Raw genomic sequence first — 23,592 nt, forward strand, 5'->3', positions numbered from 1 at the left:
ATCTGTCACGCTCACTAGAGCCTCATCAATAGGGCATGTATGCGCTGAACAGTAAGTTACAGTTAGCAACAGTTAACTAATCATGGAACAGAACCTGCACCTGAGCAGGTTATGTTCAGAGAGTAGGTTGCTATGGCTACTTACACACCCTGAAAGTTACCTCCGTTTTTGGAACCGAAAGTTGAGGTTATCCGTTTACTTACCCTTAAACATAACCCGCTTTCTGGAATACCCCCCTGTAGTATTGCAGCTGACGTGTATAAACAACACCACACACTGTACATTTGTGGCCACACACTTATACTCTTCTGCCCCACACACTCTTGTTTATTTTCATATTTTATTGGGTATATTTACAAACACCAACATGCATAGAGCTGATTCACAGGGAATTACAGAACTCAAGAGTTGGTACAGAACATATTATGCTTTAAGTGTGCTACCAGCGATAGGCAATACCACACAGAGCTACGCAACTCATCACCACACAAAAGTACACACACAAGTGATAGAAAGAGAGATAGATAGACAAGAGAAACGGATGAATAGCAGATAAATTGGTATAATTAACCACAAACAACCAGTACACTATATTTATAATGCAACATAGCCATTTCTTTCTCCAAAACATACTAATGTAATTAAAATCTCACAATTATAAATGCTGTTATAATGAAAATAACAGCTACAAGAAAAATTATATAATAATGATAATAATAATAAAATGATTAAGTCATGCATCATTGCAGTTTGCCCTGTGAGGTAAGACTATGATACTAAATATGATTTTTCTACCGAACCCCTGCTTAACTCTTAAACCATGACATTTTATTATATTTTTCTTCATTTTTAAAAGAGACATTAAAGTTCAAGCCAATTACAAAGCTAACTTCACGAGGAGTTCCGTCTCAGATTTTTTTTTCTAATATACCGCCTAAACTATATCCTAAAAACAGTACCAATTGTCCCTGACAAAATCATAGATACTTAAATCCCAGACATTAAGTTTCAATTGTAAGCTTTCATACGCTACACATACAGTAATGTGAATGCTCAGTTCTTTCAGTGCTCAGTAGATACTGTAGCTGGCTGCTTTTCTACATTTGGATGGAATCGTCCTGAAGGTAAATCAGCATGTGGTGTAATGGACAAAAGCTGTGTTCCATGCGGACTGGCACGTTACCGGGACAAGATTCATCTTTCATTTTATCGTATATGTTTTTGATTAGCAGCTCAGCTGAAAGCAGTGACAAAAATGTATACTACACATGAGCATTCAATTGTGGGAAACACAGAGGGCCATTTAATGAACAAGAATAAGCAAGCTCTAATTTTAATCACCTTTCCCACTACAGCCACTAAAACCCTGGCTATACCTTTAGCATGAAGCATTTTTATCTTGAGTGAATGTGTCCGTGCTCACAAATAAGTTGTATAGATGATTATTACCTTACATTTGCTACACACATTCATACACATTCATGCAGGTTTAGTATGTAAACCCCTTATTCAACGCATTATACTGATGCAGAATATCCATTCAAAAGAAAATCATCAATGCTATCGATCCTATATGGGTTTCCCCAGCAACAAGCCTCATAAACAGTACAGTACAGAGTATGCATAGTCACTATCAAGCTCATGGTGATACAGATCTTACCACATAAGCCATCACACTGTAAGAAATATAAAAGAATCATCTACACACTACCACACTAATATATTCGACTGTTACCATTGAGAGTTACAATAATAACAATAAGACAATAATAATGTTGGTCAAAAATGTTCAACAAAAGTTCTTCCTTTTTCCTGGAAAGTGAGATAATAAAATAAGGGAATCTTCAGGCAACACAACGTTCATCTATTAATTGTTTGTGTACAAATTAGGAGAACAAATTATTACTATTTTGAGGAATAAAATATTTTTTTATTGTCAAGAAATTCGTTTTTTAGATTGACTAGTCTAAACTAGCTTTTTAACAAAATAAAAACATTAATTGTATAATAAATTAAAGAGTTAACTTCAGTAAATCTTTGATTTATGCACTAATGCAGCCCCCAAATAACCAAAACGCATGCCTTTGCATGAATGAAGTTGTGTGCATCTTTATAAAACATTGCTGGGCTGATGATATGACAAGAAAGGATTTGGATAAATAAATAAAAAGCCACATATGCATATTGGTTTTTTATTGGACTTAAAATTATGATGAAGTGCTGTTTTACGAATATAATTTTTTTGATAACTTTGCGCTGAGCAGTTTAATTAAGTAAGCTTGTGGGCAAGCCATTTGTTATGGCAGAACACCTAATAATAAATACAATATGATGGTTTTATTTTTTGTTAGACTTGATTCTTATTCATTACCCATTTCTATTTCCAGTTTATCTGTCTATCTATCTTTGTAAAATCTAAATATATATATATGTATATATTGATAATTTATACAGTAATTTATAATGATTTTTTCCCTATATATCACAGAAAATATTCCAGACATCACAAACCAGGCAAGAGGGTCAGAGATAAACAGATAAACACATAACACGGCTACTAATAACTACGTCTATTATATGGTCTCTTTTTCCTTGTATGCTATCCCCTGATATTTTTTCCACACAAACATACAGGCAGAATTAAAGATAAGTCACATGATAAGTGAAGCATAACCAATGGGAACAAGGCCCTCTTTGTGACCTTGACGACATCGAATCCAGTCGTGGTCCACACCTCCTAACAGAACAAGCTCCTCCCCCTTCCTGAAGCTCAGCTCGGCTCCAGTGCCTGTGTGGTCACACAGAGTTCTGACCCCCCTGATCAACCAGAACACAAGACTCAGAACATTGACAGTAACAGCAGCGTTGCTAACGTTAAATAAAATTAATGATAACAACAAAACCTCTATCTATAAATTAGGCTTATTACCTAAAACCTTAAAAAATACCTATTTGTTCTTGCAATATTATCAGTCATAGTGTGTATTTGCTTCATGTAACTGCTCACTGTGTTTGTATGCTTACATCTTTCTATGCTGTCTACACTGTGTTGTGTTCATCTTTATGGATTTGAATGTTTTGCACAATTTGATTTAACTGCTAAACGCAACCGCATTGGCTCTTGTTCTGGACTGGGCAAATGTCCATTGTCCATATGACTGTGCATATGATTGACTGTATGATTGTCATGTTATTGTTCTTTATTGTGAAGAATCCTTGAGCTTGGGAAAGGTGCTATATAAATGAAACATATTATTATTATTTATCATTATAATTATTAAAACGATTAAAAACAGGTTTGTTATTTGAACTAAAGCCGAAATACTATATAATGTGTATATTAGATGAGTGAAATAAATAATACATAAATAAATAATAAATTAAAACGATTTAGAAATATAAATCTATTTAAAGGTTGTGTAGGTAAGAATTGTCTAAAGAACTTTTTTTCAAATTGGCTTAAACTGTCTTCATATACCAATACATAATTAAAATGTAAGTACTTTGAAAAAGAGAGTATAAAAATTGAGTGACTATAGTGTATTTAATCTTCAAAAAACACAGCTCATTAATTCCATTCGGGACGAAACAAGTGATTGGCTTGCGCGACTGTCACTCTTCGTCACTATGACTACCGTCGCTATTATTGGCTCTGCCCACGTGCGCGCAGTCGCGCACCCGTTTTTAGGTGGGAGTGAATGGAATTAATGAGCTGTGTTTATTGAAGATTAAATACACTATAGTCACTCAGTTTTTTATACTCTCTATTTCAGAGTACTTGCATTTTAATTATGTATTGGTATATAAAGACAGTTTAAACAAATTCGAATAAAAGTTTTTTTAGACAATTCTGACCTACCCTACCTTTAATTAAAATTAAATCTGAAAATATAAAAATAAAAGCTTATTCAAAATATACAAAAATAACTACAATAGTCTATGAATAATATTAAAATAACTCTGAGTAGAAATGTTCTAAGACAAAATAGATTGTGCTTTATGGGTCAATGAGATTGAAAAAATTGTCCAACTAAATGACTCTACAAATGTAGTGTAAAGTAATAACACATTTTCCTTTCACCTTAAATACGTGCACACATTTTATAATTTTTATTATATATATTATATATTTTTTAAGGAAAAGCTGTTGTTTTGCAAATATAATGAATATAATTTAAGTATTGCATTTTTTAAAAATTCTAAATTATTTTTTAATTATTTCTGAATTAATGAAATACTTGGTTAATTAATTTACAAAACAAAACGGAAAAAAAAAAAATAGGACAAATCATGCCATTGACCTAAATACAAAAGACCCTACAAAAAACACGTAAAAAAAAAAGCCTCTAAAAAAAGGTTTGAACATTATTCTCATAAAATGCATAAATGTAAATCTCTTAAGAAGAATGTGAATAATCTAATGAAAACTTTACCTCAGGGGCTTTGGCTGATCTCTGGTTTCATTCATCTTTTCATTTTCATCTTCTTCCTTATCTTTGTTTCTTTGGAGCTCTTTCTTCTCAGGCGGAGAAACCTGGCCAAGATTCACTATGCGAGAAAAGACGGATCCGCCAGGGGACAGCCACTGAGATGGACGTCTATAAACAGAATACAAAGATACGTCGCATGAATAAACCGACACATCTGAAACAAACTAAACTGACATTAAAAAGAAACATCATCAAACCTGCTTGTTGGTGGGTTGTTGGGGCTCTTAGAAGCTCCAAAGAGCCGTCCCATTCCCCAGGGAACCGCTGCTCCACTATCCCACAGGGAAAGATCCTCTCTTGGTTGCTGCCTGTTTTCAACTGGACTTTTTGGATTCAGTGAGAAGCCTGTCTTGAAGTCATCTGGTGAGTTAGGACCTTTAACGTCCTCTGTGTTAGTGGCCAAACCAAAGTTCTGCCCTAAACGTTCCCCCAAACGCATTACTGCCCCCCAGCCTTGCTGAAGAGCCTGGCCTGCCTGCTGGGAAAGGCTTCCGACATTAAGAGGTGCGGAGATCTCATTCCCATTAAACCATGATAATGGCGGATTGGCTTCCTCCTTGGTGCTGCTTGATGATAGCGAAATTGGATTGCGATACGCTGACACATCAAGAACCTGACTTGTGAGACCTGAATTAGGGTTGGTGTCTAAACCCAAAATGCCAAGGTCTTGCTCTAACATGCTTCCAAGATTATGGCCATTTCCTTGGAAAATCCCCTTGGGTGACAAGTGGAAGCTGAAGTCCTTATTTGGCGGGCTATATATGTCAGAAGTGTGACTGGCTGGGGTAAGAATTGGGGAGGAGGGATCAAGGTGGTGATGCTGAAACAGCAGGTCGAGGTTAAAGGTCAGAAGAGAGAGAGGCTGCAGTAGGAGAAGAAGCTCCTCAAAAAGAGGCTGGCAAGATGTGAGTGACAGACGCATGAAGGAAGTGGGGCGATAATATGTTTCCAATACATCTGCGGGACAGTAAAAAAGTTATTACAGTTATTATTATTTAAAAAGTTAATACAAATATTATTATTTAAAGAATTATTACATCTCGTCACTGGTTAAATTAAGATTTTTAATGATACTGCAGTGACCTTTCATACATCCCTAAAAAAAGTCCTAAAACCTGGAAATGAGTTAGTATTTTTAAACTTCCAGTTGCACTGTCAATGGGTTTTCGGTTTAAGGCACCGTATGTAACTATTCTAACTCAAACTTTACAACTTCTAGATTTTTAAAGAAAGTTCGAAAGAGTCGTCGGAAGTGGTGGTGACGGTGAAGTCATTTGACTGTGGGGTAGTTTGTTTATAGCATAACTTTAGCTATTTACTTCTGGCTATTATATTTAGGCCTCAAAATTCACAAAATTGTATTTATAAAGATTATCTTGATGAACAAAACAAGTAAGAAGAATGACTTTTAGTTTTTCCTGAGGTAATCCAAACACCAGTTAAAAAAATATTATTGGCTTTTTGAGGGTACCAGGGTGATGCTCACTTCCTGGTTGGGCTCCAAAAGCATATCATTACTGTAGCATTCTATGAGAGCCGTTATTAGCTAAGTTTGTTGTTAGTAAATTTTGATCAATGTGAAATGATTTTAAGAAAATAAAAATGTAATGTTTGTATTTTGACAATCCATCATTGTCATCACAACCCCAGAGCCGATAAGACTGCAACAAAAACTTTGATGATAGTCTGGGTTTTAAGTCTTAAGATGGATTTTCCAGCACGGACCACTAGGCTAGAGAACAACAGTAAATATGAATGCTTACCACTGCAGGACTGTAGATGCGAAAGCCAGTAATCCAGAAGCTTGACACTACATGACAGATTAGAAGAGAATAAGAATAAAACAGTGGAGAAAAACAAGAAGAAAGAGACACATTAGTCATTTTGCCAATTAAATGATCTTAGATGGACGGAGGAAAGTTCTGCCTTACTTGAGAAGGCCAAACAGGAAGGCGTTGAACCTGTGTCTGCTCTGCTTAAGCTGGGGAAGCCCCGCTACTTTAGTCTGGAGGTTGTGCAAAGCCTGTGTGCTTGGGCCTAAAGGAGCACCATAAATGAAGAGAAAAAGATTTTTTAAAGAAACATTTAAAGGTGCAGTATGTCATATTGACACTGACAGCTAGTGGTTGAAATTAGTACTGCAGTTTAAATTCAAAATATTGGAGAGAGTTGTTTGCCCCTCCTCAGACTAGCTCACGCGGGTTGTCAGATTGAGGACACACAACAGGAACGAGCGCAATTTACAATGGAAGGCCACAAGGTCATTTATCTGCATTTTAATATGCCTCTGGTCATAGAACTTTTTAGATGGATGGCGAGGCTTTTTAGGTCAGGTAGAATCTGTAATCTCTGACCAATTTAATTTGCTGGCTTCCATGGCTCCAATACGCAGTGTTTTCCACCAACTGGCAACCCAGGGTGTCGAAATACTATTGGGTAAAATTGGCAGTGGGCGGGATTAGACGAACCAAAACAAAAACATACATTCCGACATATAAAGCTCATTTTGAAGTAGAATAACTGGCTGTAACAAGAATGTGAACTTAGCATGTTTCCTAAATAACTGCAAACTTAGTAGTTTTATGCTTTACTACAGTCAAAAACAGTGCATACAGCATGTTTTAGTTGCATTTAAGCAAATTATTAATTATTTTAAAATGCTAGGAAGGGCAACAGAATGAATGTGTACAATGCTGTACGGTTTATTTAAAATCACGCTAAAGCTGCAAAAAATATGACACCATGAATATGAGTAGCAAAAACAAAAAAACATTGAGGGAGAAAACCGAGGAATATTTAAAGATTGGAAGTATGACAGAGATGCATGAGTCAATACTGCAGGGATTCACAGTGCCAGAAAAGAAGAGAATTAAACAAGTTTGAGGATGAGGGAGAGAGAAAGAGAGGTAGAATATAAAAAACAAGATATTTAATGACGGTAATTGTCTTATAATCCTGGTCCAGATGTCTTATACCTGGTTTGGTGGAGGCCTGAACCAATCCCCAGGGTGAATTTGGCCTTCTGCCTGCAATGAGGTCACTCTGGTGGGGCTTGAGTCCATCACAGAGAAGGCTGCGCAGGGCTGGACAAAGGCACTGCAGTACCAGACGACCCAGAGAGGGATTTACACTGCTGTCTCCAGAAAGAGTCTGTCAAAAGAGGTAAAAAAAGGGCAATGGAGGATAGACAGATAAAAGACAGGGAGACAGACAGAAAGAGAAAAAATAAAAATGTGCAAAGCAATGGAAAAAAGAGATATGGGATATAAAGTTTTAAAAATGAATAAAAAAGGGAAGAGTAGAGAGAGGGAGCAAGAAATTGGGAAAAGAGGTGAAAAGGTGCATGAGGTTAGTGTGCAAATAAGTAATTTGCAAAGCTCGTGTTTATGGACTTTGATGTACCTTATTTACTGAGTAAAACTGGAGAAAGAAAAAGGAAGAGATAAGCCAAGTGCATGGAAGTGGCATGGAGAGAAGGGAAAAAAACAGTTGGGATTTACTAATTTTAGTTCAAAGTTTGTTTGTTTGCTTGTTTGTTTGTTTTTTCAGTGGGAATTTTTCAATTAAACTAAAGTGGGGTTAATAATGCCAAGTTTGAAATCGAAAGTTAGCACAAAACTTACCTTCTGTACAACAGTCCTGGATGAATTGAATTGAGCCAAAATGGCCTCCACTGCCACACTGACTGAATTGACAAGAGCTGTGTGACAAAAACATATAAATGTAGGACTACTATTTTCTTTACAAAAAAAAAATAAAGACAAATAAAGACAAATATGGACCAGCACTATTTATAATCATGAGGTAAACTATACTATATTACTTTTCTTTTCTTGCAGGCATGCAGAAGACAGCCCTTCAGCACTCAGTGAGGTCCTCACATCATCTCCCATCCAGGCCGCTTTCTTCTGCTCAGAGCCGGCAAATGAGAAGCTGCGAACCGCTATTAGGAGGGAAAAACAGCAGGGTGGAGTTAGAAACTCGATTAACGGAATATAATGTATTACAGTGCTCCTGATTCATCCAGTGCAGTACATGACAGCAGTTTGCGAGGAATGTGTATAGATCTGATACAAATATTCATGAATAAATTATGAAAGATATTTATTCATTCAAAACATATTTGGATCTGATTTGACATATTTGGGTTTGTCACATGCATTACCATAAGGTAAGTGAAAAACAAAACATGCTGAGCAGCATAAAAAAAGAAACACCAATCCCTTAAAAATAAACAAAATTATAAATATATATATATATATATATATACACATATATATGTAACCTTTCATTTAACCTTTGCTTTTTGTGTTTTAAAAGCAAAGGTTAACTGAAAGCAAGAAGTATATTTATATATTAAAAATGATTACAGCTACATTATGTAACTTTTTTGTTTGAAATTAACAAAATTTAAATAATGGGCGAGTACATCGTAAATCCATCTTCCAAACAATGTTTTTGCCTTGGCCTATAATAATTTATACTCTAGAGTTGGGACGGATTTTGCGGGAAAATGCATACACCTAGCATTAATTCTGTGCATGTTTACGTCATATCCATAAATAAAGGAGAGAAGGTCAGGATACTACTATATGTAATGGAAGGTGCCTCAACAGTTTTTAATCTCTAAACCAGTTACTACTTTAGTCTATTTGTCTTTTAGCCTATACTAGCTGAGTTAATAGTTAACTATAATAGTTTACACTGTTTCAGTCTGATGGCCTCAAGTCATCAGATTTATCAATGCAAAGTACGCAATTACCAAAACAATGTTCCTCCACAAGTAACTTGTTGTATGATTCATCCGCTGGAGGGTCAAAAGTTACATACTGTAGTGTATCTTTAGTTAACAGAATTTATAACAAAAAAGGAACACTAACAGTTGAACAGTAAAAAAAAAAAAAAAATGAAATAAGCCATATATTATCACTTTCAGAAAGAGGTTGTGATGTCATCATGCAACGGACAACAACATATGTCACACTGTCACAGACACTGACAGTGCTACAATATCCACAGGATTATGAATGAGACACACAGACAAACAGACAGTGCTTTACAATCAAAGAGAGTGGGAAAGAAGTGGAAGAAAGTGAGAGAAATGAGAATGGACTGATTTCTTACTCGAAGTGAGCGGTGGTGGACTCTGAGAGTGAAGTATGGGAACCGATGGCTCCCGCAGAGGGGCTTGAACAGGGGGAGTGTACAGATAAGGGTAGTAAAGGGGTGCAGCAAGGGCAGGAAGGGTGTGACTACGAGGAAACAGGGGTGAGCAGAGACGGGCAACATCTGTGCCTGGAACTGGAGGCCCGGACCTGTGGGGAGGTGAGATCGCTCCTACGGGGGACAGCCGTGGTGGGGCGCCTTTATGCAAGGGGCAGTTTTTGGGGTGGTAAAGATAGTAGGCAGGGAAAGATACAAGCTGCTGTTTGTTCATTAGTGTGTTTTCATTGCTGTCATAAAACGGGTTGATTGGTGGTTTGGAGTTATCAATGTTGTCCGAGTTCAAATCAAACAGCGAGTCGTCATCTTTATAACGGTTTTTGTTTGCATAGCTCTGGTTTTTGAGGTTTCGCATAGTAATGTAAGTCTGCATGTCAATGTTTTTGTATGGTGTTATGTCACCCTCAGTGAGTGTGTTAATGTTAGTTGGTGGTTCAGGGTCAGTGAACAGCTTCAGGGTATTTCTTGTGTATCTGGCATCACTGTAGAGTGAATCATCATTTCTGATTGAATCTACTTCATTGTTATACTCGGGACAGAAGTTGTTTTTTATGCTGTCAGGATCATGCCCACAGATGTATAAAGAATCTAGAAAGCTGTCAGTATGATTATAGCGGTGGTACAGAGAATTCATGTTAACACTGAGATCATTGTCTTGTTTACAGAACAAAAACGCATTGTTTTCTGGCCCAGCACAGTACAGGGAGTCAGTATAGTTGTTGTCGCTGCAGTCAAAAGTGGAATTTATGCATGATGGGTTTGAGATGTTTATGGAACCCTCACAGTGGGCCACGGCATGATTCCTGTTAGTGTCAGTGTGGTAAAATTGGGAGGCTTGTGACAGGGGAGCAGAGTGTAGGTAATAAGGTGAGGTCAAGGAAAGGGACAGGGGAGGTGAGGACACTTCAACAGGAGCATTATGGGAACAAGGGTGAAGAATTATGAATGTATAACAATAGAGAAGATTCAGAATCAAAAAGATGGGCAGAATGGTAAAACAGCAAACAGTAAAGAAAGAGGAAGAAAAAGAGAGAATGGAAAAATGTTAGTGTCATTTTGAAGAAGAGAGAATGCACTTGATGAAACATGATAGAGAACTCCTTCAAACATTCAATATGCTAAAGAGAGTTTTTTCTGTTATAATAACCATACAAACATTAGAACACAACACAACACGACAGTGTATGGGGAAATTATGTATATTATTCACTGTACAAAGATGAGAACATTTAGATCATAATAATACTTTTAATGTGGATAGCATGAAATGCAACTCAGTGTTTCTCTTACATTAAACATTAACATTAAAGGAATAGTTCACTTAAAATTTAAATATTGAAAGATGAACGTTTTTTTTTCTACTATGGAAGTCAATGGGGTTCATCAACTGTCTGGTTGCCGACATTCTTCAAAATATGTTCCTTTGTGTTCAGCAGAAGAAAAAAATTCATTCAGGTTTGAAACAACTTGAGGGTGATGACAGATTTTTCATTTTTAAGTGAACTATTACTTTAAATTAAAATAGAAAAAAAAGAGAAAGACTAACTATTTTAGTCTAAATAAACAAGGCACAAGATAAAAATTGCATTAATTGAAAACAAAGTAAACTTTTCCTCAACAATTTAAAAAAAAATATATAAAAATAAAAATTACTCAATCCATGAAAATGTATTTAATACACAAATTCCTTCTGACAACTGCACAGAGAACGGAGTGCCACACCCTTATATATTTTCTTTGTCTTTTTTTAGCTACTTAAACATCCTACAATCTTCTATGGCAATATATGGTGTGCAAAGCCTAACAGCACTATATCTGATCCCTCAACATCCGACCGAGCGCAGAAAAGCATGCACTCTCTATCTAGGATCTCACTAGGAGCTGTACATGGATCACATTACACCTGCAATGGCAACTTTGACTTAAAAGGCAAGCTACAAGACTTATGCGTTTCAGGATATGCTCTTTCATATGCACAATATTGACAATTACTTTCTGACTCTTATCAGTAGATTGCATGTTTCATTTCAATGGATTATAGTGACTAAGTGTTGTTAAACTGAACTGAACCATCCAACTGAACTAAATTTTTCATCATACAATACATACAGTATACATAGAGTAGCCTATTGTGATTTACTCACATAAAAACATTTTATTTTACCTTAACATGTGCTGATATCTCACTCTCTCTCTCTCTCTCAAATGAAGTCAGTTTGACTCAGTATTTCCTGTTTCCTTGTTGCTGTATTGTGATTGGTGTAAAGGTGAGTCACGCCTTTCCTACACTTAAAGGCATATGGTCATTTTATTGTGCTATCTGATAGTCAAAAATATGAGTGATGATGAGTGTAATGATTCACTAAACAGCAATATAGTAACACAAAATGATAACAGACACACAACTTGAATAAATAAAAATTTATAAATAATAATATCCATGAAAAAGATGAATATCACAAATATTGCCAAAGCTTGGGTTAGCAGAGTTGCATTTTAAACTTGTAAACAAAAATGAGGGCTCCTCCAAATGTATTTGCTACTCAATTTACAGGCACATTAGAGGCCATTTATGTCTGTTGTCAGTGAAGTAACCTGATCCAAGCAAATTTATCTTTTCCATTGGGCAGATAAACAGTGCAGAAAGAAGCACAGCAAAAAGGAAATGGCAAATAATAAGAAGTGATAATAGCAAGCATAGAAGTATCAAATTAATAAAAGGAGACAGCGAGGCATGTCAGAAAGACAAAGTTGAGGACAGAAGCAGAAAGGTTTGGAACGTGCATCATGACTATTTTATGAGATAATATTTGTGATGGTAATATCGTTTTAAGGGAAATGCCAATTCATTTGACTTAGAAATTCATCGAAACTATTGACTGAAAAATAGAAAGGTTGACTGAGGAAATTATGACAGAATGTGTGGCATGGCAAGGGAAGAGAGGATGACAGAAAAAGGGAATTAGCCTGCTGAGAGGATGAATAATTAAAAGGCTTTGTGACATCATGAAAAAACAACAGAGCATTAAGCTTGCTGCATTCTGAGATTCCCTCCAGTCTTGCTCTGCTGATTCATCTACCCATCTGCCTGTGTGACTCTCATCTTGGATCATCACTTTCCACGTCATCAGAGCATTGTTCTTTTACTTTCTCTTTAATATTCCACTAAAATAATTTGCACTGTTTTATGATGCTGATTAACCTTCTAAGACAAAACAGGTCAAAGAAAACAAATATATTTATGAAATCAACTTTACCTGTTGTCCTGGATTCCAAAGTCCACGCTCCATCTGCCATTCCCCTAACTTCCACTTCATCCTCGTCTTCCATCATTTTGGTGTGAACAGCTTGATCTCTTTCATCACAAATAGTCCTAAGGCTGCCTTCACTTACTGAACACCCAATTTGTTGGGACACTTTGGGTTTTGCTGGGCAAACATCTTGTATATTCAGGCGGCACATTTCCCTAAAGAGGGACAATGAGGCAGGAGTGGGTGGTGGCTGAAGAAAAGATGCTTGTGCTTGGGAAGTATATTCCCAGCCATCCCCATCAATTTTCTCTCTTCTCCATTTGAGGTTGTACAGGAAATCAGGGTCTGGGGTGACGACATTTGGATCGGGTTCTGGTTGAATAGGGGCTGGATTGGAGCTCTGTTTGCTTCTGTTGCGCAATTCTTTAAAGGTTGTGACTTTTAAGCCTGAAGGTAAGCCTTTTTGCAATGTGCCATCATTGGACAATTTTTGCATCTCAAGAGGCGGTGACTCTGTTTCTGGGGTGAAGGCTATCAGCCAATCAAATCTATCTGGGCGAGATGCATTGGCAAGTAGAGTGCATGGCTTAAGAGGGGGTAGTTCAGGAGGATTGGAGACAGTTGGTGGACAAGGGGGCAATGGTCGTGGAGGTGGAGGAGGAGGGGTGTCTGAGATCATAGAAGTATAATCAAAACTCCCAAAGCTAACATTCGGGATGTTTGTATTGCTAAGATCAGTGCTGTAATATGAGTTGGGAGATAGGCTAACATTGGATCCACAACTGCAGCTATGATTACAGTTTCCACCATTTCTCTTACGCCGTCTTGCCATTTCTGTGAAGGATGTTGTCCTGATTGCTTCTTTCTGTTCATCTTTAGAAATGTCCTTTTCACTGAGAGTATCTAATTCCTTTACACATGTAGACCTGTCTTTTCCCAATTTGGTTCCTTCTCTCAATATGGAGTGCAACCCCTTATCTACACCATCTTCCTTGTGTGTTCTGTTAACACTGATTTCTCCAAACTGAGAGACATCAGACATTAGCGGTTGCTCATTCTCCAGGACTACATCTACACAGACACCCAACTCGGGACTAAGTTTAAGCAATTCAGCTTGGGTGAGGCCTGCAAGTGCAAGCAACTTTCTGATTTCCACATCCAGAGCATGAAATGATGGAGGGGGCAGGAGTGATGGTGGAGGTGGAATAGCTGGAGGCGAGGACATTGCAGGTGGAGGTGGCAATGGAGGAGGTCTAGACGTTGGTGGTGGAAGGGACAGAGGAGTCTTTTCTCTTTCAAGCTGAGCAAGCCTTTGAGCCTCTAGACGGGCTTTATGACGTCTTCTTGGAGGAGGAATGGGTGGTGTGGGGAAGGGGAGAGCAGGTCTGTCTGTATTTAGGGAGAAGTAGGGCACAGGCTGTGATGGATGAGGAGGAAGGGCAGGAGGTTTCAAGGCTGGGGGTGAGGATGACAGTGCAGGCAAGTTAGGAACAGGGACCCTTGAAGAGAAAGGAGTAGTGTCGTTGGTGGATGAGACTGAGAAGGCATGTCCACTGATGTTCTCATAAGTGTGTGTTTCTGGATGAGCACTCACATGCCTTGTTGGAGGCTTTGGGGGCCGGGGAGGAGGATCCAATGGCGATAAAGCCGGTGAATCAGAGGCAGGGGTTTCATCAAGGTCAGAAGGAGCTGTCAGATCTACCCCTGCATCAGAAAATTCCTGGGAGTCACTTGATTTGTTGCTTTTATACAAATTCCATGCAATGTCAATGTTGCCCATTTCATCTAAAACTCCAGTGATATCCTCATTGTCAAAGTCAAACCCTTCCTCCTGAAGTTTCACAAGATATGCTAACTTAACCTCTTTGTTGACCCTCTGAAGCTTCTGCTGGTGATCCAATCTATCTCTGACAATCAGCTCACCACCCAGTTCCCAATGTGCCAGCCTAACAATGCGGTAGAACAGATCCATTTTGCCCAACTCTTCTATGGAGTCTAAAAAATGAAGGAGATCCACTTTGATACATTTTCCTTCTTCTGATTTCCTGTTCTCTGTGTAGTCAGAGGAAGGAGAGCATGGGGCTGAGGGATAGCCTTCATCAGAAGAGCAAGGCGATCTTGCAGGGATGAGATCTAATGGTAAGACATTGGAGTGAAAGGTAGGGCAATTGGAGACAAGTGAGCAAGAAGATGGACAGGCTTCAGAGGCTTCTTGGTCCTGTGATGACAATGAAAATGTATCAGGGCAGTCACACTCCAGATCTGAGCAGCTGCTAATGGATGTGGAAGAAGATGAGGTAGAAGATGTGAGGGAGAAGTCTAGCATGGATTCTGGGCAGTTGCAGCAAGAAGGGACAAGAGTATCATCATCTTCATCGTCATCATCTTCATCATCTTCACCATCACAATTGCCGTTGCCATTGACATCAATATTGCCATTTACATTTACACTGCAGTCATCATTTTTGAGGTCACCACCCTCTTTTTCATCCAAATCGTCATTTTCCTTCTCTATCTCCTTCACTGGGATGGCATGAGGTTGCTTTACTTCTGGCTCACACTCGTCTTCTTTGATGTCTTGTTTTGGAACAGCCAATTCCTTCTGAGGAGGTGGCGGTGGTAGCTTCATTTGTTGCCTGATGTTTACAGTGTTATTGTTGTTATGGTTGTGATTAAAAAGGCTGTTGCTATCCTGAGGTGAATGGCCATCACAACACAGACAAGGTAGGCTGGGCTCATTGCAGTTTGGATCCACAGCTGGAGCCAGGTTTGATACAGTGTGTACACTTTTTGGTTTTGAGATTGCTGGAATTGCGTGAGCACCATTCTTCTGTGGCCGCACCAGTTTGGACTGAACCACTGGGGCTCGTGCACCTTGACCGGGGCCTTTTAACTTGGAAGACTCAGGTGGTCCCCGAGTGCCACGCCGAGGGGACGAAGATGCTGTGTTCATGTTTTTGTCATCCCTCTTAGCCACTTGGCTTGGTTTTGTCTCTATGCGCCTATTCTCAAATCTGCGGGAACGTGGGGGCACAGAGGGACGAGAGGAGGGGTGCATGGTGGTATAGTTTTTATGTGCTAATTATTATTTTGATGTTTGTCTAAGGAGTTTGTAAACATATGGTGTCACATCCTGGACTTAGTTAGTACCTGAAATATCAAAAAGACAGATTCTGTTTAGAAACACAAAATATAAAAAAACACCACCTGGCTTGAGAGGTCGGACAAACATTCTTCATAATTTAACATAATTTGGTAAATTTTATAGATAAAGTATTTCTCTGTTGTTCCTGGCCTAATATTGAACATCATTATTTTTTTCAGTTTGTCAGAGCATAAAAATATATACACTATTCTGTTTTACGGAAACACAACTAGGCCTACCTATTGTACACCACCCGTACCCACTGTACAGCAACTTTTTTTTTCTTATTTTAAAATTGCTGCCATTCTTAGTACTACTATTATTTTTTTTGTCTTAAAAATAATATATAACTGTAATAATATTGACATAATAGACCTATATAAAATTATTTTATATATTTACTTTAAAATGTGTGTGTGTGTGTGTGTGTGTGTATGTGTGTGTGTGTTTGTTTGTGTGTGTGTGTGTTTGGATCAGTATTTTATGTACTGTAATAAATAGTATAGCATTATTTCAAAGTCTTTTATTGCATTCTCACAATCCATGGCCTCAGATCAAATTTGTTTTTATTCTTGCAATTCTTACATTATTTAGAGAATCACCTTTTATTATGAGATAATTAATTGTAATGTTAGATAATTAGACATTGAGATAACTATTTTAATTATAAAACATTCATAGATAAAAAAAACTAAATTCTGACAGTAAATCATAATTATCTACTAATCTAAATATAAGCTCATGTCTAGAGAGAACAGAACATGCTGTCGCAAAATGTAGCCTTAAAACTCGTTATTCCACTATACAATATCTATATGGCTTTTCTATGTGGGAGCCATGTGGAGCAGAAAATCGTAGCAATAACCAACGCTGTTTTTGCTCTTTATAAACACCGTGGGCAATGCACTGCTCGCGCCCAATGTCCTTGGATACAGAGGATGTAAATCTAGGCCTACCGAGCGCTTTAGTAAATAAACTCATGATTGATATAAATACATGAACATCCCGTTCTCTAATACACAATTGTGTATTATTTAATGTCGGTGGCTAATAAATTAAATATTTAAAGAGCGTTTTAAAATTATATCTTACAAGATGATACGAGTTGTGTTGACACCTCCTCCGCAGACTTTAATGCTACTGTATCAATACAATAGACTCAAATTTCACATTAATAACGTATTGGGTTATGATATAGCTTCAAAGTATTTCCTTACAAGCAAAAAAAAAAATATATATATATATATATATAACGTTGTATATATATCAGAAAAGAAATCAGAAAATTCGGAAAATGCTTCAAATCTAGCATACAGTGCATTAAAAAAAAACGCATTTACCCAATTTCCAGAAGGATATAAAGGATGCGTTCTTCTTGATCTCGATCTCTATTCCACCGCACAAGCCATGACTCTGAAATTATTATATGCCGTTATTCTTTTTCTTCCAGTCTATCGCTCCGTCATAACCCTCCCCTCCTCTCTCTCATCCCATCCTCGAGACCACACCCCTCCCTCAGCAGCATCTCTCTGCTCGGCTCTCACACACGACTCGACACTTGCACACACTCAAACACCTCACACGGAGAACTGCATAATAAAAATGTTGATCAGATTTGTTTATTTGCACATTTATGTCTTTAAGTATTCTACATACAGCAATATTGGGGATTGATCACCTGACCGGACACTTGAGACAGACATTCTGGCAGTCTATAAATGTACAGTACAACTGTTAATGTGACAGGTTTCACACAAACAAACAAACAAACAAACAAACAAACAAACAAAAAATATAGGATTCTGAATGAAACTGCCCTGAAGTGCCATTGTGTTCTGCTTGGGAAGATATTTTCTCTATAGGGTATTTTTTTATTATTAAATAAGAAGTTAAATATTTCAAGGATATTTCACTGGGTTGGTTCTCATACTTTAAACAAATATTCTATTTAACTATTGACTTATTTTTTATCTATAAATCTTTACTCTTCCTAGTTCTTCCAAAGATGATGAAAATACAATGCAAAAGCTGGTGAAAATATGGTTTATACATGTACCTCAATTTAAACACTATTTGTTGTACAATGCCTGACCTCTGAATCAGCCGATTGTATTTTTGATGCAAGAATAAAAGGGGAAAAACAAATAATTAAGCAACATAATTAGACTTTTAAAAAAAAAAAATGCATTCTTGACAGTATATTTAAAGTGCAGTTAAAATCTACCGTTTTCATATACAACTAAAATCCCCCACTGCATCTTTATTTGACCCTGAAGTCTGTGTGCCTAAAGTACTCAATTACATTTGTCAAGTCCCTCCAGTTCCCTGAACTACACCTTCATTTGTTCCTCTTATATATTTTTTTGGCAAAATTAAGAAAAACAGCATGAGGCAGATTCTTGGCATGAAGCTGGATGAGTTTTTGAAGGCGGCGATAGCTCTCCTCCTCATGTTGATGGTATCGGATAGGCATTTCTAGAGTATCATACAAAGCCTTGACCCTTTCAACACTTTCAGCATCACTACGCCCATAACATGCCTGAGAGAAAGAAGACAGGTCAGAAAACTGTTAACTCTCCCACATTAAAAATATGTTCTATTTTTGCATTCATTATATTTGTTTGTCATTCAACAGCCCCACACTTTCTCACCTCTAGTTCTGCCCTTTGTTCAGGTGTCATGATGCCCAGTGCGGTCACCACCAGCCAGCTGCATTTGTTGTCTTGTATATCTGTGCCGATCTTTCCAGTCACTGCAGGATCCCCATAGCAATCCAGGTAGTCATCCTGTCAACGAAAAACATGTTATGAATGCTTTGAGATATTGCAACCAGATCTGATTGAGGATACTAAGCTTCAAAAGTGTTGCTTTATACTAATACGGTATACCTGTATCTGAAAGAACTCTCCCATCTCTAGTAAAATTGTTTTAGCATTGTTGTGTTCAGTCTCATTCTCAATCCCTGCCTGTAATCAATAAAAGAAATGATCACAAAATGAATTATTTTCATTAAATATACACAAAACACATGTATGCAAACTCACCATGTACATGGCTGCAGCCACAGGGAGATAAAACGAGTAGAATGCAGTCTTGTATTTAACAATGGCTTTGTACCTGAGGCAAATACACTGTGAATCAGTCAATGATAGGCAATTGGCAAATGATAAGCAATACATAAATCAGCAAGCAAGTATTTAAATTCTCTGTGCCATAAGTTTAAGAAGTCCAGCTCAACTTCTCACCTCTCCATGGTGAAGCGATCAAGGTCGATTTTGTGTGGAGGTGCAGTCATCAGATCTAGAGTTTGACCCAGCTCTGTCTGGAAAGAGGTCTTGAAGGGAAAAAAGATTCAGTTTAAGTCTTTGTCTTATGTCTTTATCTATTAAACAATATGCATGTGATCGAAATAGCTTAACAGTTTTGTGTCAATTTAAAATTAAAATGTGCGTACATGCGTAAATTAGCAGACTAATGAACCTTTGTGTGTGTTACCTCAGTAAAAAGCTCAAGCAGATGGACATAGTAGCGCTGTCCTCTGCAATGTCTGCGAAGAAGGCGGTAGATCGCCCCCTCCAGGAGAAAAGCGTCGTTAATGGCATCCAGACCAATACCTTCCTGGTAAATTCAAAAAGAACCCAATTAGCACAGGAATACTCCACACAACTGATATACACTACTGTTATGTAATATAACATAATAAACATACAAATATAATACTTATATTTGTATAAGTATTATATTTGTATGTTTATTATGTTATATTACAAATATAATACTTATTCCTCTTAAACAACTATGAATTGTCAATCCCGTGATATGTACCAATTATTTTTTTTTTATCAGACACAAGAATAATGATTTGTAAAGTTATTAAAGGAATAATTCCCCCAAAATGAAAATGATGTCCTCATTTACTCACCCTCATGTCGTTCTAAACGTGTATGACTTTCATTCTTCTGTGGAACACAAAAGAAGATATTTTGAAGGATGTTGGTAACCCAAAGGGGTGCGTGTTCCATTTTTGACTATACAGTGAAAGTCAATGGGAACGGAAACTGTTTGGTTACCAACATTTTTTTAAATATCTTCTTTTGTGTTCCACAGAATAAATAAAGTCATGCAAGTTTGTAATGATGGCATTTATCATTTCAAATGTTTTGGGTGGACAGTGCCTTTAACAGTAAAAATTTAATAATCATAATAAAAATAATAAATATTCTTGTGTTTGAATTTTTTATTTAAACAAGCACAAATCAATTACCTTCTTATACCAACAGGGTTGACCCCTTCTTGTCATGGATGCATCCATGATGTCATCAGCCACCAAGAAAAATGCCTGAAGCTGTGAAGAATCAAAAAGTTTTGCATTGCACTCTTTAATCTTTTTTCTCACTTATTTTTTCTTCTTCAAATTACAATTAATGGTATACATTTTACACACCAGTTCAATGCACCATCCAACCAACAGGGCTCGGTGAGCTTCATCAGGTGGCAGTTCAGAGGGAGAAACTAACTCCCGTAAAGAACCAATCACAGACAAGCCTCGGTTTCTCTTGCCTCCAGGGGCATTGTACCGAAGCACCTAGAGAAAAGTGACACATTTCACAAAACCAGAGGTGTCAAGTAACGAAGTACAAATACTTCGTTACATTACTTAAGTAGAAATTTTGGGTATCTATACTTTACTTGAGTAATTATTTTTCAGCCGACTTTTTACTTCTACTCCTTACATTTTCACGCAATTATCTGTACTTTCTACTCCTTACTTTTTAAAAATAGCCTCGTTACTCCTATTTCATTTCTGCTTGTTTTCATTCCGGCTTGTCGTCGTTCAAAAAATGGGCAATTATACAATAGATCTGAGTCCCGCCTCCTGAACACACATCGCTAAACTGATTGGCTTTGTGTTTTCTTTCTAACTTGTGAGAGGCTGTCCGCGCGGCGCGCTGTAGTTACATTTTGTTGTGCAAAGCGGCAAAACTCCTCCGAAGGAAACCTACTGTAGATGCGGTAAGCGAGGGAGAAATTAATCAACAGTTTTGTGCTCAAGAATACGGGGCAAATCGCGTCAAATATTGCTTTGGGGACAGCCGTTTTTACAATATTGCCTACTGTATGACAATCGCGGGATAAGTGGCAAACATAATCGTTAGTGTGTGTGTGTGCGTGCGTGTGTGCGCGCGTGTGTGTGAGAGAGAGAAGAGAGAGAGTGTGTGCGTGTGTGTGAGAGGGAGACTGAGTGTGCGTGTGTGTGTGTGTGTGAGAGAGAGAGAGAGAGAGAGAGAGAGAGAGAGAGAGAGAGAGAGAGAGAGAGAGAGAGAGAGAGAGAGAGAGAGAGAGAGAGAGAGAGAGAGAGAGAGAGAGAGAGAGAGAGAGAGAGAGAGAGAGAGAGAGAGAGAGAGAGTGTGTGTGAGAGAGAGAGAGATAGTGTGTGTGTGTGTGTGTGTGTGTGTGAGAGAGAGAGAGGAGAGTGTGTGTGAGAGAGAAGAGAGAGAGAGTGTGTGTGTGTGTGTGTGTGTGTGTGTGTGCGTGCGTGTGTGTGTGAGAGAGAGAGTGTGTGTGTGTGCGCAACCATTATAGTGTCAAAATATCCCCACAAAGATGGCAATATCTGAAATCCTTATATGCGGCTGACACAGGTGGCCTAGTGCCTCACAAGTTTTTCAACATTTACATTTTAATATATATAACATTATAGTCATTATGGCCTTAGAATTTTTTTTTTTTGGATGCACTATAGGCCCCTTTGGCGCGGTCTAAGCTTTTGTCCTTAATGGCATTTTTTGCCTTGCATTACTTTTACTTTTATACTTTAAGTAGTTTTAAAATCCAGTACTTTTACACTTTTACTTGAGTAAAAAGCTTGAGTTGATACTTCAACTTCTACAGAAGTCATTTTAAACCCTAGTATCTGTACTTCTACTTGAGTAATGAATGTGAATACTTTTGACACCTCTGCACAAAACTGACACATAATACAATAAATTCAGTGCAGAGTTGATTCAGAATTGTTTTAGATCTGTTCTGGAGTTTTAAACTGACAATGCTTTGAGTGCCAGTCTCCATGTGTCTCAACTCTAGCATAATTTGTTTTTTTGAACATTAGCATGTTCTTTATGTCTATGTACGGAGTACGGACACCATGACATTGACATTTGGTTGCTGATGTCACATAGTATACTTCTTAAAACACATTTCACATTAAATAACCAGTGAAGCCTGTCATCTTTTATCTCTTAGTCTTGCCCATGTTTCTTCAGTACTGGTTGTGAGAGTTTAGTTTACTTTACCTCTCTGAGTCTGTTGAGGGCATCCGTGAGAACTGGATCAGTGAAGTCCTGCTCTGTAAGTTCAGACACCAGATTTTCAAATTCCCCCTCAAAGAGCTGAGCATCCGACAACATCTTTCCTTTCTGCTGGACACCGTTACTGCACCTGCTGTCACCCTGAAGTGATGGAGCACACAAATACAGTGCAATGACGAGACATAAATACAAAAATTAGGCAAACATTTGACAACATGATTACTGTATGATTTGGAAACAATGGAAATAATTTATTGTCCTAAATTTAAAATACATAGCTACATACATACATCAAAACCTACAGACAGCTTGTTCATGCGTTGGGTTTAATCCGCAGTAAAAGCCTGATTTTGTTTGCTTGCTTTTATGTAACATTTGCCAAATTAATTACCGTATGCCACTTTTAGGAAATAACAGCACGCATATTACGCCCTGCTTAGCACGATCAACATAACATAAGCAATGCAACTGTCAGATGTAAACATGATCGCGTAAACTTTGCTAGCTTTGGCTAAGAGCAATATGAACATTATTCACATAGTATTTAATATTTACTCATTCACTGTACACTTTTATCATGTAAGAGGTTTACTTTGACTTACCATTGGGAATCTATCCTTGCTCAGACTACTGACACATATCTGTGTGCTTTTATTTCACCTGCCGAAGGCAAAGTCAAGACGGCCCATAAGATCGAAGGCGTACCTCAAATTGTAGTTTTTCTGTACATTTATTTCAGTGTAAAGTCTTGATTTTTAAACTTCAAGTACCGAAATGCTTTGCGCATGATCTGTTGGGGCGTGTATGACATCGTATATGACATCACGAACATCCATTGGCTGACATCATCGAACGAGGATGGGCTCCAAAGAAATTAGCCAATGAGAAGAAACTATCCAGGACGCAAGGGTGGAGTGAATGCAAGGGAACCTATCAGATTTGGGCAAATTATCTCTTAGCATAACATAGGGGAGAGCGGGGCACAACCTAACGCTTTTTGACTTTCTCATTTTGTAGAAGTAACGTTATAGGGTTCAGAGTATTTTTTTTTCATGTCTAGTACAATTAAGTGGTTTTGTTTCATTAATAAAGTGTATACTTTTTTCTTGAATTACCCCGAAAAATGGAAGTGAGGTGTGACAACATGCCCCATGTGGGGTAGTGTAACATGACCA

The 23,592-nt window shown here is 37.7% G+C and overlaps 2 protein-coding genes across 4 annotated transcripts; both read right to left on the reverse strand.

The window, feature by feature from the left end:
* Positions 1-69: 69 nt before the first annotated feature.
* On the reverse strand, positions 70-17,601 carry rusc1 (RUN and SH3 domain containing 1). 3 transcript variants are annotated; one of them, XM_079626157.1, is made up of 12 exons: positions 17,450-17,601; positions 12,971-16,114; positions 9,615-10,616; positions 8,314-8,433; positions 8,114-8,190; positions 7,893-7,910; positions 7,466-7,640; positions 6,422-6,527; positions 6,254-6,300; positions 4,688-5,447; positions 4,434-4,598; positions 70-2,817 (listed from the first exon to the last, which is right to left on the reverse strand). In XM_079626157.1, exons 2-12 carry the CDS (start codon positions 16,020-16,022, stop codon positions 2,652-2,654), a joined length of 5,688 nt encoding a protein of 1,895 aa, XP_079482283.1. In that variant the 5' UTR covers positions 16,023-16,114; positions 17,450-17,601; the 3' UTR covers positions 70-2,651. The 3 variants fall into 3 exon arrangements, with proteins under 3 accessions (XP_079482283.1, XP_079482284.1, XP_079482285.1); XM_079626158.1 differs by lacking the exon at positions 7,893-7,910; XM_079626159.1 differs by lacking the exon at positions 9,615-10,616 and having other exon boundaries at positions 17,450-17,575.
* A 68-nt stretch (positions 17,602-17,669) lies between these two features.
* On the reverse strand, positions 17,670-23,163 carry fdps (farnesyl diphosphate synthase (farnesyl pyrophosphate synthetase, dimethylallyltranstransferase, geranyltranstransferase)). Its single transcript, XM_079627024.1, has 10 exons — positions 23,020-23,163; positions 22,403-22,558; positions 20,554-20,694; positions 20,374-20,454; positions 19,605-19,727; positions 19,355-19,443; positions 19,154-19,226; positions 18,998-19,075; positions 18,761-18,895; positions 17,670-18,648 (listed from the first exon to the last, which is right to left on the reverse strand). The coding sequence occupies exons 1-10, from the start codon at positions 23,020-23,022 to the stop codon at positions 18,448-18,450; spliced, it is 1,080 nt and encodes a 359-aa protein (XP_079483150.1). The 5' UTR covers positions 23,023-23,163; the 3' UTR covers positions 17,670-18,447.
* Between the last annotated feature and the right edge of the window lie 429 nt (positions 23,164-23,592).

The sequence above is a fragment of the Phoxinus phoxinus genome, assembly GCF_949152265.1.
Source record: "Phoxinus phoxinus genome assembly, chromosome: 10".
Classification (NCBI taxonomy): Eukaryota; Metazoa; Chordata; class Actinopteri; order Cypriniformes; family Leuciscidae; genus Phoxinus; species Phoxinus phoxinus.

Coding starts and splice junctions, on each gene's coding strand:
- rusc1 (XM_079626157.1), bottom strand. CDS start 16,022: ATGCACCCCTCCTCTCGTCCCTCTGTGCCCCCACGTTCCCGCAGATTT. Junction 10,617..12,970: donor TTTGGAATCCAGGACAACAG/GTAAAGTTGATT, acceptor CTCCTGTTGAAG/TGTCCTCACCTCCCCTGTCC. Junction 4,599..4,687: donor AACAACCCACCAACAAGCAG/GTTTGATGATGT, acceptor TTCTGTTTATAG/ACGTCCATCTCAGTGGCTGT.
- fdps (XM_079627024.1), bottom strand. Junction 19,227..19,354: donor GATCGCTTCACCATGGAGAG/GTGAGAAGTTGA, acceptor TATTTGCCTCAG/GTACAAAGCCATTGTTAAAT. Junction 18,649..18,760: donor AACAAAGGGCAGAACTAGAG/GTGAGAAAGTGT, acceptor TCTTTCTCTCAG/GCATGTTATGGGCGTAGTGA.